We start from the raw sequence: 12523 nt of genomic DNA, 5'->3' as shown, positions 1-12523 counted from the left end.
GTTAATCCTCGCTGATGCGTATCAAAAGTAGTGTAGTTGGGGTAAACTGGGGGTACACGCAATGCATCGGGGGTACGGCAAATAAAAATGTTATTTCATATTTAAAAGTAAAGTAAAGATAATGTATTTAAAACATATTTAAAAATATTTTTTTCCTTCATATTTTCAAACAGTCCATTTATGTCTTCCAAAGGGGCTATACATTTGGGTGAGTTTTTTTCCTTTCTTCTCTCGCCCGAGTAGCTTAGTTTCACTGCCAAAAATCAAATTAAACCATCTAGTGTTCAGCAAAATAACGCAACATCAAATACAAGTACCCTAGGCAAATAATTAACATCCAATCACATTAACCTGTACACTCTCGCGGGAATTCCGCTAACGGTACAAACGTAGCTGCTGCTCATTCCGTTTGCTCGAAAATGGTTTTAAAAAGTCTCGCGTCCAGACACATGCCAGCTCTACTGGTAGTACTGCTACTACCAGCAGTACTACGCCTGCACCTGTCGACGACAAGTTGTTCTGCTTCCACGAGCATATCCAATGCTAGCATCAGTAATTCTACATTTGTTAGCCCAGCTAGCATGGACAGTGAGAGTTATGAATCTGATGCAGCTGAAGAGCTACTGCCCCCTTACCCGGGAAAGCACTGAACAACAGACAGGGAAGTTGGATCATTGAAGAGAGGCAAATATGATAACTACATTTATTTGGGGTTCACTTATACTGGGAGTAGTGCCAATCCTCAGCCAGTGTGTTATATGTGCAAAGTACTATCTCAAAACTCGATGAAACCTTCACTCTTGCGCAGACATTTAGAAACAACATGCAAGTTTGAAAATAATCCAGGGGAATTTATTTCGCTAGAATTAAGACAGACACCTCTCCACAATGGCCAAGACCAGAGAGCTGTGTAAGGACAATAGGGCTCAAAATGTAGACCTGCACAAGGCTGGAATGGGCTACAGGACAATAGGCAAGCAGCTTGGTGAGAAGGCAACAACTGTTGGCGCAATTATTAGAAAATGGAAGAAGTTCAAGGTGACGGTCAATCACCCTCGGTCTGGGGCTCCATGCAAGATCTCACCTCGTGGGGCATCAATGATCATGAGGAAGGTGAGGGATCAGCCCAGAACTACACGGCAGGACCTGGTCAATGACCTGAAGAGAGCTGGGACCACAGTCTCAAAGAAAACCATTAGTAACACACTACGCCGTCATGGATTAAAATCCTGCAGTGCACGCAAGGTCCCCCTGCTCAAGCCAGCGCATGTCCAGGCCCGTCTGAAGTTTGCCAAAGACCATCTGGATGATCCAGAGGAGGAATGGGAGAAGGTAATGTGGTCTGATGAGACAAAAATAGCTTTTTTGGTCTAAACTCCATTCACCGTGTTTGGAGGAAGAAGGATGAGTACAACCCCAAGAACTCCATCCCAACCGTGAAGCATGGAGGTGGAAACATCATTCTTTGGGGATGCTTTTCTGCAAAGGGGACAGGACGACTGCACCGTATTGAGGGGAGGATGGATGGGGCCATGTATCGCGAGATCTTGGCCAACAACCTCCATCCCTCAGTAAGAGTAGTGAAGATGGGTCGTGGCTGGGTCTTGCAGCATGACAACGACCCAAAACACACAGCCAGGGCAACTAAGGAGTGGCTCCGTAAGAAGCATCTCAAGGTCCTGGAGTGGCCTAGCCTGTCTCCAGACCTGAACCCAATAGAAAATCTTTGGAGGGAGCTAAAAGTCTGTATTGCCCAGCGACAGCCCCGAAACCTGAAGGATCTGGAGAAGGTCTGTATGGAGGAGTGGGCCAAAATCTCTGCTGCAGTGTGTGCAAACCTGGTCAAGAACTACAGGAAATGTATGATCTCTGTAATTGCAAACAAAGGTTTCTGTACCAAATATTACATTCTGCTTTTCTGATGTATCAAATACTTATGCCATGCAATAAAATGCAAATTAATTACTTAAAAATCATGTGATTTTTAGATTCCATCTCTCACAGTTGAAGTGTACCTATGATAAAAATTACAGACCTCTCCATGCTTTGTAAGTAGGAAAACCTGCAAAATCGGCAGTGTATCAAATACTTGTTCTCCCCACTGTGTGTGTGTGTGTGTGTGTGTGTACACACACACACACACACACACACACACACACACACACACACACAGTGAGAAGAACAAGTATTTGACACACATAAGCAACAGATACCATTTTAATAAGAAAGGGCTAGAAGCGTCTTATTGGTGCGCTGCCCAGTGGCTAGGACAGGCTGCCGCGGATATAGCTGGGACAATGCTGCGGGAAAAGGCACAAAAAAAACTAGCGACATCCCACCAAAGTGTCCGATTTCAAATAGGCTTTACAGCGAAAGCTGTTTTTCCAGCAAAAGAGAGGAGTCACAAAAAGCACAAAGAGATAAAATGAATCAGTAACCTTTGATCTTCGTCAGATGACACTCATAGGACTTCATGTTACACAATACATGCATGTTTTGTTCGATAAAGCGCATATTTATGTAATAACAAATCTCGGTACACATTGGCGCGTTACGTTCACTAGATCCAAAAACATCCGGTGATAATGCAGAGAGCCACATCATTTTACAGAAATACTCATTATAAATGTCGATGAAAATAAAATTGTTAGACAGGGAAATATAGATACACTTCTCCTTAACGCAACCGCTGTGTCACATTTCAAAAAAACTTTATGGAAAAGGCCAACCATGCAATAATCTGAGTACAGCTTTCAGACAACAAAGCAGTCAAAGATATCCGCCATATTGGGTAGTCAACAGAAGTCAGAAATAGCATAAATATTCACTTACCTTTGATGATCTTCATCAGAATGTACTCCCAGGAATCCCAGTTCCACATTAAATGTTTGATTTAGTTCGAAATATGTCCATCATTTATGTCCAAAGAGCTACTTTTGTTAGCACGTTTGGTAAACAAATCCAAAGTCATGAAGCGCGTTCCCTAGTTGCAGATGAAATGTCAAAAAGTTCCGTTACTGTCCGTAGAAACATGTCAAACGATGTATGGAATCAATCTTTAACTTCTTGCATTGAGCCATCCCGGATCGTGAATACAGCCTCAAGCTCATTACCGTAACGCAAAGTTAACTATTCATGAAAATCACAAATGAAATGAAATTAATATGCTAGCTCTCAAGCTTAGCCTTTCACTGTCATCTCAGATTTTCAAAATATGCTTCTCAACCATAGCAAAACAAGCATTTGTGTAACAGCTAGCGCAGCTAGCGTAGCATTTAGCGTTAGCATTAGCAAGCAACATTTTCACAAAAACCAGAAAATCATTCAAATAAAAGCATTACCTTTGAAGAACTTCAGGTGTTTTCAATGAGGAGACAGAGCAAATGCTCAGTTTTTCCTGAAAGATTATTTGTTTAGGAGAAATTGCTCCGTTTGGTGCGTCACGTTTGGCTACCAAAAAAAAAGAAAATTCAGTCTTCAAAACGCCTAACTTTTTTCCAAATTAACTCCATAATATCGACTGAAACATGGTAAACGTTGTTTAGAATCAAACCTCAAGGTGTTTTTCACATATCTCTTCAAGATATATCGTTCGTTGAAAGCCTCCTCTCTCCTCTCAATCACTGGATGACTGCGTGCAGCTTGTAGATTACGCACCAATTTAGACAAAGGACACCGGGCGGACCCCTGGTAAATGTAGTCTCTTATGGCTAATCTTCCAATGATATGCCTACAAATACGTCACAATGCTGCAGACACCTTGGAAACGATAGAAAGGGCAGGCTCATTCCCGGCGCATTCACAGCCATATAAGGAGACAATGGAAAACAGAGCTTCAAAAATTCTGCCCATTTCCTGGTTGAAGTTTCATCTTGGTTTCGCCTGTAGCATGAGTTCTGTGGCACTCACAGATAATATCTTTGCAGTTTTGGAAACCCTAGAGTGTTTTCTTTCCAAAGCTGCCAATTATATGCATAGTCGAGCATCTTTTCGTGACAAAATATTGCGCTTAAAACGGGCACGTTTTTTTATCCATAAATTAAAAGAGCGCCCCCTATATCCAAGAAGTTAAGGATGTTTTCAACATAAAAAGTCAATGTTCCAACCGGAGAATTCCTATGTCTGTAGAAAAGCAATGGAACGAGAGTTAACTCTCTCGTGACCGCGCCTCAGAGCCTGTGGCACTCTGCCAGACACCTGGCTCAAACAGCCCTTATGAGCCCCCACTTCACAGCAGAATCCTCAAACAAATTCCTAAAGACGGTTCACATCTAGTGGAAGACCAATTTCAACTGCCTGCAACTCATCCCCAGAAGATATGCATATTATTTGTTTATAAATCTGTTTGAATCATGTCTGAGTATAACAGAACTTATGTAGCAGGCAAAACCCAGAGGACAAACCATTCAGATTATTATAAAAAATTTAAGGTCACTCTCTTTTCAATGATTTTTCATTGGGATTCCAGATTTCTAAGGGACTTGCTTGCAGTTCCTACTGCTTCCACTGGATGTTCAGTCTTTAGAAATTGGTTGAGGTTATTCCTGTGTAATTAAGAAGTACGGCCATCTTGTACGAGTGTCATGTGTTCTGTTTGATAGAGGCGCAAGACCAGAAAGCATGCTTGAGTTTGTTTTCTTCCTGTATTGAACACAGATCATCACATCTTCAATTTGATCAATTATTTACTTTAGGTATTTTTAAAGTTGTATTACAAAAGTAGTTTGAAATGTTTCGGCAAAGTTTACAGGTAACTTTTGAGATATTTTGTCGTCATGTTGTGCAAGTTGGAACCGGTGTTTTTCTGGATTAAACGCGCCAAATAAAATTGACGTTTTGGATAAATATGGCCGGAATTAATCGAACAAAAGGACCATTTGTGATATTTATGGGACATATTGGAGTGCAAACAGAAGAAGCTCGTCAAAGGCATGATTTATATTTTTATTTCTGCGTTTTGTGTCGCTCCTGCAGGGTTGAAATGTTCTCTTTTGTTTACTATGGTGCTATGCACAGATAATAGCATTGTTTGCTTTCGCCAAAAAGCCTTTTTGAAATCTGACATGTTGGCTGGATTCACAAGATGTGTAGCTTTAACTTGGTATCTTACATGTGTGATTTCATGACAGTTTGATTTTTATAGGAATTTATTTGAATTTGGCGCTCTGCATTTTCTCTGGCTTTTGGCCAAGTGGGACGCTACCGTCCCACATATCCCATCTTCTATTGCGGCTGAAAAAGATGGCTTATACTCCCAGTATCCAACTCTGTAAGAAATGGATGGTTGAAAAACATTTGCGTCTCCTTTAAAATGCATTCGTAAATATCCTTTAGTCTCTCAACTACCTAGAGGCAGCTTCACTTTAACCTCTCTGCTGAGTGTGCCAAGTCTATATAACATACAAAAATCAATACACCTTTAAAGCTAGAACCCTAAATTTAAACAATAAGTTCTCCCCCGCCCGTTTCAATAAAAGGGCTAAGGGATGGGGCAGGAGAAACCACTCAAATTCATAGAGCTATCGATTCAAGGACTGACCATCCACGATTTCAAATGTATAGTTAACCATGTTGAGGATATACAGTATTTGTTTACATTTACGTTGTTAAGTCAATAAGTATTCAACCCCTTCGTTATGGCAAGCCTAAATAAGTTCAGTAGTACAAATTTGCTAAACAGGTCACATAAGTTACATGGACTGACTGTGTGCAATAGTATTTATCATCATTTTTGAATGGCTACCTCATCCCTGTACCCCACACATACAGATAATTCTAAGGTCCTTCTGTCGAGCAGTGAATTTCAAACAAAGATTCAACCAGAAAGACCAGGGAGGTTTTCCAATGCCTCTCAAAAAAATGGCAACTGTTCGTAGATGGGTAAAGAAAAAAGCAGACATTCAATATCCCTTTGAACATGGTGAAGTTATTAATTACACGTTGGATGGTGTATCAATACACACAGTCAATACAAAGATAAAGGCGTCCCTTCCTACTTCAGTTGCCAGAGAGGAAGGAAACCGCTCAGGAATTTCACCATGAGGCTAATAGTGACTTTAAAACAGTTACAGAGTTCAATGACTGTGATAGGAGAACACTGAGGATGGATCAACAACATTGTAGTTACTCGACAATACTAACCTAATTGACAGAGTGCATAGTAGTGAAGAATAAAGTATTCTAAAACATGCATACTGCAAACAAGGCAGTAAAGTAATACTGCAAAATAATACATTTTTCTCCTGAAAACAATGTGTTATGTTTGGGGCAAATTCAATAAAACATATGTACCACTACATATTTTCAAGCATAGTGGCGGCTGCATAATGTTATGGGTATGGTTGTAATCGTAAAGGACTGGGGAGTCTTTCAGGATAAAATAAATAAATGGAATGGAGCTAAGGACAGGCAAAATCCTAGAGGAAAACCTGCTTCAGTCTGCTTTCCACCAGACAATGGGAGATGAAGTCACCTTTCAGCAGGACAATAACCTAAAACAAGAACAAATCTACACTGGAGTTGCTATCCAAGAAGACAGGGAATGTTGCTGAGTAGCCAAGTTTACAGTTTGACTTAAATATACTTGAACATGTATAGCAAGACCTGAAAATGGTTGTCTAGCAATGATTAAAAATCAATGAGAGAACAAAGAGTTTTGAAAAGAATGGGCAAATGTTACACAACCCAGGTGTGGAAAGTTCTTAGCCAGAAAGACTCGCAGGTGCCAAATGTGTGACTACAAAGTATTGACTCAGGGGTGTGAATACTTATGTAAATGAAATATTTATGTATTTATAAGCATTTATAAAAACATGTTTTCACTTTTTCATTATGGTGTATTGTGTGTAGATGGGTAAAAAAATGAAATTGTAATCCATTTTGAACTCAGGCTGTAACAAAAATGGAGCATAAGTCAAGGGGTATGAATACTTTCTGAAGGCACTGTTTTTTGGGCTCTTAAGGAATACGACAGTTGAACTAAGCTCGAGGCATTTATAAGTTATGTTCCTCAAGAATCAATGGCTATTTATAAGTTAAGGACGAGGATTCTAGCTTTAAAACAAACAAAATAACGACAATCTGAATGAGTGTGCGCATCCAAGCAAATAAGTCTACCTGCTTTCTTTGAACTCGACACCAGCAAAGATATACTGTAATTAGTGAGCAGATTATTACGTCATCTTCACACAAAGGCCCCTTCAGGCAAACTAACTAGCTAGATAAAAGGAGTAAAGACAAATCACCACCACACGCACTCCTAAAGTGTGGATCACTTGGCTGAGAGCAAGCTGCTCTCCCCATGCTCTACTGGATTACATCAGAGAAAATATGCCCAATTAGTGCTCATTATAAATAAGAGACAGAGTTACAAATAGCAAACAATTGCATCAAAGGTGAACAATTGAGAACAAATGGGGATGTGACAAACCACTTCAGTGATGTCATGCGATTCCATTTAACAAATAAGAGGCAATTGGGCTGCTGCCAAAAGCTCAATAGTAAGGGGTTTTGACATGCTTCTCATCATTTCCTGCCATTAACAACAAAGCATGCTAACCCACATTGTGACATATTACCAGTATCAGCTGCAGGCAACAATTTAGTTAGAATAAATAAATCAAAGGAGACAAAACATTTTAAAAATGTAAATACAGTACCCACAACTTTCGATTAGTGGTAAAACCAGTCAGCGTTTTACCAGTGGCAGACTTAGAATGAGTGCTCTGCTGACAGCTTAACACAGCTGGAAAGGTGGGGGGACTCTTCTGCAGGCTCACAAATGACTCATCCATCTCTAGATCTCATCAGGCAGCTGATTAGAAGTGACTGAACTCACACTCTGACACAGACAACTTATCGGCAGTATCATTCCCCAGAACAGAAGTGTGAGTGGTAAACATGAAATCATGTCAAATACAGAATGCATATCTTGATTGTATCATCTCAGTTTCCCATAACAGAGGGCCTTCTGACAGCCATGAAATAGGTTTCTAACTGTGACTCCTCAGAGGGGCTCTATTTTACTCAAACATTGGTTTTGTCAGGGGGGGGGGGTCGACAACAAACCATCAGGGGTTTGTACAGCTGTGGTATGCATATGACTGATCAGAAGTATGACAACTAAAGGAAACGATTTCAAATAAGTAATTAACATGTTGTCAATCATATATTATTTATTGCTTTACCCGCTCATGCCATTTGCACACACTGTATATAGACTTGCTTTTTTCTATTGTGTTATTGACTGTACGCTTGTTTATTCCATATGTAAATCTGTATCGTTGTGTCTGTCACACTGCTTTGCTTTATCATGGCCAGGTCGCTGTTGTAAATGAGAACTTGTTCTCAACTAGCCTACCAGGTTAAATAAAGGTGAAATAAAATTTAAAAAAATACTCATAACACCAATATCCAGCCAGCAAAATACTAATCAAGACATGTACTGCAGTGATATGGTAGATCTATGATAGGTCTCAAGTAGGCAATGTAGTAGTTAGTAACACTAATTGGTTGACAAGAAAAATGCATTAATTTCATAGATCAGAGAGTACCAACAACTTAACAGTTTCCATGGTATGGTATTTAATCCTACTGGTATGTGATACATTCTAACAGATATTTAAAGCAGCAGAATTCTTGTTTCGACCCGTTGATTGAAGTCAAATTCAGAGCTTTCATTGTAGCAGCTCTACAGCCATTATAAAGTAAGGTCCCTCATCTTCCTCCCACCCCTCTCTGTGCTACCGAGGCAACCGGCAGCACACCTAGCCGACTACATTCAGTCACTAGTATCCATACAATAATGAATTGCATGGCCACCCTGGAACATGTCTACAACAACATCGATCAAAAAGTCCAAACATTAATACAAAAATTGGTAACCGATTAAATTCGATTTCAATAAATTGCTATGCTTTACAGCAGGAGTAAAGAAAATAACCTTAGACGTACCTTGTCGATGTGCCCTTCCTCACATCGCAGATGCTGCATTTAAAAGCCTCTGCACTGTTCTTGAAGGTGCAGACGCTACAGTCCCAATATCCGTCGTCAGCACTTGGTTTAGCTTGTCTTTTCGGCCTTAGAAAAAGTGACATGTCAAGTGAGTTGATTACATATAATTTATATGATTAGTTATGACTGTTAGTGGGGATGACATGCAGTACCCCACCTTTCAATGAGCAAACTTAAACTAATACATACAAATATTGGTTGGTTGTCAGATTATCCATTCGAATTCCTAATAATAGTTAACCAGCGCGAGCTTCTTGAATAAATCCATCACTGGCTAAAATCAAGCGACCTAGATGATGTTGGTTAGCCAGTTAGCTAGCTAGATACAACATTTGGTTGCATCGCTAGTCTGGCTAGCAAGCAGACTAGCTACATATTTTAGCTCGGGGCTAAGCATGTTAGCTAGCAAAACGAATGTCAAATAATGTCCATTCGACATTGAGCTTCGAACGAGTTCTGTTGACACTGAATATCATTTCCTAGAATGCCAGGCGTATCCACAGAAATTTTCCCTTTGTCTGAGAGTGTCTGGTAGAGTAGGGAGCGAGAAGCCGCCATAGTGCCTGTGCACTATTCTAGCTCTGGCATACAAACTGAAAAAAGGAGAAACACTCCTTGAGAAAGCATCCGAATATCAACCCCAAACGGCACGGAATTCTCGCAAAACAAGTCTAAATCGACACAAAACGGACTGGGGTACGCGGTTAAATACCTGGTAGGGCTCTTCTTGTCGCCCATGGTGAGAACGGTCTTCCAAAAGAAGAAAAGGTCTTCAGTAATTATCAGTAATTGTCGTAGGTTGTGTACGGAGGATCCAGATAGAACCGCTGCTAAAGCTGGCAGACAAGATCGCGTTCAGCGACTGCTCGAGGTAGGGCAGAGCGATTGAACACCGCGTGACTCCATGACGCCCAATCACCGCATGCCTCGGTTTAAAAGTCTGGTTGGAAATAAGAAAAATGGGTAGCTTGCTAGAATGTTCCCATAATATCCCATTTTGCAATTAGATTATGTGGTTTACATAGTCGAAATGTAGAATAGTGCATTCTCAGGATTCATGAGTGTCATACATTCCTGTGCTACAGCATGAGCTGGGTCGTATGTCAATGTATTTTATGCAGACTCGTACTGAAGATGGTTGTATTTTATGCAGACTCGTACTGAATATAGTTGTATTTTATGCAGATTCGTACTGAATATAGTTGTATTTTATGCAGATTTGTACTGAATATAGTTGTATTTTATGCAGACTCGTACTGAATATAGTTGTATTTTATGCAGATTCGTACTGAAGATGGTGGTGAAGTTTATATTGGGACACTGCTGCATAGAAAGTTATTCATCACCATCCCCTTTCAATCTAACTGCTGTCTGTGTACTAACCAAATGCAAAAGTAATTGTTAAGTAAAAGCTCTCGAGCTGCTAGGTATTCTTTACCATTCGGTCATCAGATTTGCCACCAATTCTCCTTATAGGACACATCACATCACTGCACTCTATACTCTTCTGTAAACTGGTCATCTGTATAAACGTAGCAAGACACACTGGTTGTTGCTTATTTATAAAAAACCCTCTTAGGCCTTGTGCTGTTGTCTGTGCCCAACAATGTATGTACCATGTTTTGTGCTGCTACCATGTTGTGCTGCTGCCATGTTGTGTCGCTACAATGTTTTTGCCATGTTGTGTTGCTACCATGCTATGTTGTTGTCTTTGATCTCCCTTTATGTAGTGTTGTGTTGTCTCTCTTGTCATGATGTGTGTTTTGTCCTATATTTTTATTTAAAAATAAATACATTTTAATCCCAGTCCCCATCTCCACAGGACTTTTACCTTTTGGTAGGCCATCATTGTAAATAAGAATTTGTTCTTAACTGACTTAGACTAGTTAAATAAAATATTACATGTAACACACTGTGTAGTAAGGGCTGCATAGGACAAACACCTGCCTACTGTCATTGCATTTAGATGGAAATGTTTCAGTTGTTTCATTCTCTGTGGTTGTAGTGTGTCCACTTGACAACATTTGAAAGGACTCAAGATACTAGTGATTGCCTAATGTTTCAGAGATAGAAGGAAGGAATGCTAAGAAATCTCAGATACTCAGTGCTTGACTTGGGCAGGAGCTCACTGGAGCTGAATACCGACACCTCACATTTTCTACTGCTTGAGCTCCTGTTCCTCTTATAGAATATTAGCTCAAAAGTATTGTGGAGCTCCTGCACCTAAATATAAACAGTACCGGCACCCAAAATGAGTACTGGAAACTATTTCAGTCCAAGTCAAGCACTGCAGATACTAAACATTGACCTTGAATTAACATTTGTATTCAGATACAAATGTCCTTCTTGCTCTTAATTTCCATCAAAATTCCAGACATCTTGGAGGACCCCCTATATAATCTGCCTGTGCTCCTGGCTTTAGTGGGCTACTTCATCACGGAATGTGTGGGGGCAAACGTTGCACTCTTTGGAGGCCTCCCTCCCTCCTGCTCAGGACAAGGCTCTCTGTGGGGGAGATGAAGCGTGAATCATGTAGCCTCATTAGCCTCTTGCTACGGCTCCAGGACCTATTGTGAACCCCTCCCTTCTTCTGTTCACCAAGAGAGAAGAGTATATGTACTGCTGCTGCTTCACTCCTGTCACACTGGCTTTGCCGTCTACCCAGTGATTGTGTCTGCTTAGCTCATAGCATGCCGCTATAATAGAGGGTCATCATGGTACTGATAACCTGAATTAAATCAAAACAACATTAAGTGTTGCCTGGTTGATTCTGTCATTAATTCAAGTGAAAATTTGGCTTTTTGACCATACGGTAACAATAATAATGTGGGTGCTTATATTTGTACTATTTCAAATGTGTTTTTTGCATATCCCAACTCCCCCTGAGAGTGGAGTCACGGCCTTCCATTATCAATGGAGACCATGAAGCAATTAGGGTTAAGTGCCTTCCTCAAGAGCAGGTACATCGACAGATTTTTCACCTTGTGAACTAGCAACCTATCGGTTGCCGAACCAATATGCTAACCGCTAGGCTACCTGCCACCCCAATAAGGGAGACATTATAAAGAAACAGTGAAAAGAGAATTGGGGGGAGGGGAGGATGAGGAATCATACCAAACAGAGACGATAAATAGTACCGTGCATTAGGCAATACAAGAGTGTGACTGAAACAGCTCTACCCACATCAGTGTTCCAATTCCCTTCACCGAATCTTGTTATTGTTCAGAAAAATCACCTGTTATTTGTCATGTTACTAAACTGTCAACATCCAAAAATGCACCATAGTTCTGACATACATTTCCTTTGACTGAATCTCACATGGTGGCAAATAGACATGGTGGTGAAGTTTTTTCAAATGTATTTTTGTATTTCATCTTTATTTAACCAGGTAGGCCAGTTGAGAACAAGTTCTCATTTACAACTGTGACCTGGCCAAGATAAAGCAAAGCGTTGCGACAGAAACAACAATACAGAGTTTTTATTTTTTATTTCACCTTTATTTAACCAGGTA

The 12523-nt window shown here is 40.3% G+C and overlaps 1 protein-coding gene across 4 annotated transcripts in view; it reads right to left on the bottom strand.

Annotated features, from left to right (window-relative positions):
* Nucleotides 1–9942, bottom strand: part of LOC112220282 (RING1 and YY1-binding protein) — a 28701-nt gene extending 18759 nt beyond the window's left edge. For 2 of the 4 annotated variants that reach the window (XM_042331537.1, XM_042331536.1), the window contains exons 1-2: nucleotides 9725–9940; nucleotides 8953–9078 (exon numbers count right to left, since the gene is read on the bottom strand). In XM_042331537.1, coding sequence (XP_042187471.1) covers nucleotides 8953–9078; nucleotides 9725–9750 — 152 coding nt within the window. In that variant the 5' untranslated portion in view covers nucleotides 9751–9940. Of the gene's footprint in view, nucleotides 1–8952; nucleotides 9079–9724 lie in introns of all 4 variants that reach the window. The other 2 variants (XM_042331534.1, XM_042331527.1) reach the window with 2 other exon arrangements.
* Between the last annotated feature and the right edge of the window lie 2581 nt (nucleotides 9943–12523).

The sequence above is a fragment of the Oncorhynchus tshawytscha genome, linkage group LG02, assembly GCF_018296145.1.
Source record: "Oncorhynchus tshawytscha isolate Ot180627B linkage group LG02, Otsh_v2.0, whole genome shotgun sequence".
In the NCBI taxonomy this organism is placed as follows: Eukaryota; Metazoa; Chordata; class Actinopteri; order Salmoniformes; family Salmonidae; genus Oncorhynchus; species Oncorhynchus tshawytscha.
The sequence above is the reverse complement of the archived record's forward strand: the minus strand, read 5'-3'. Positions and strand labels throughout refer to the sequence as shown.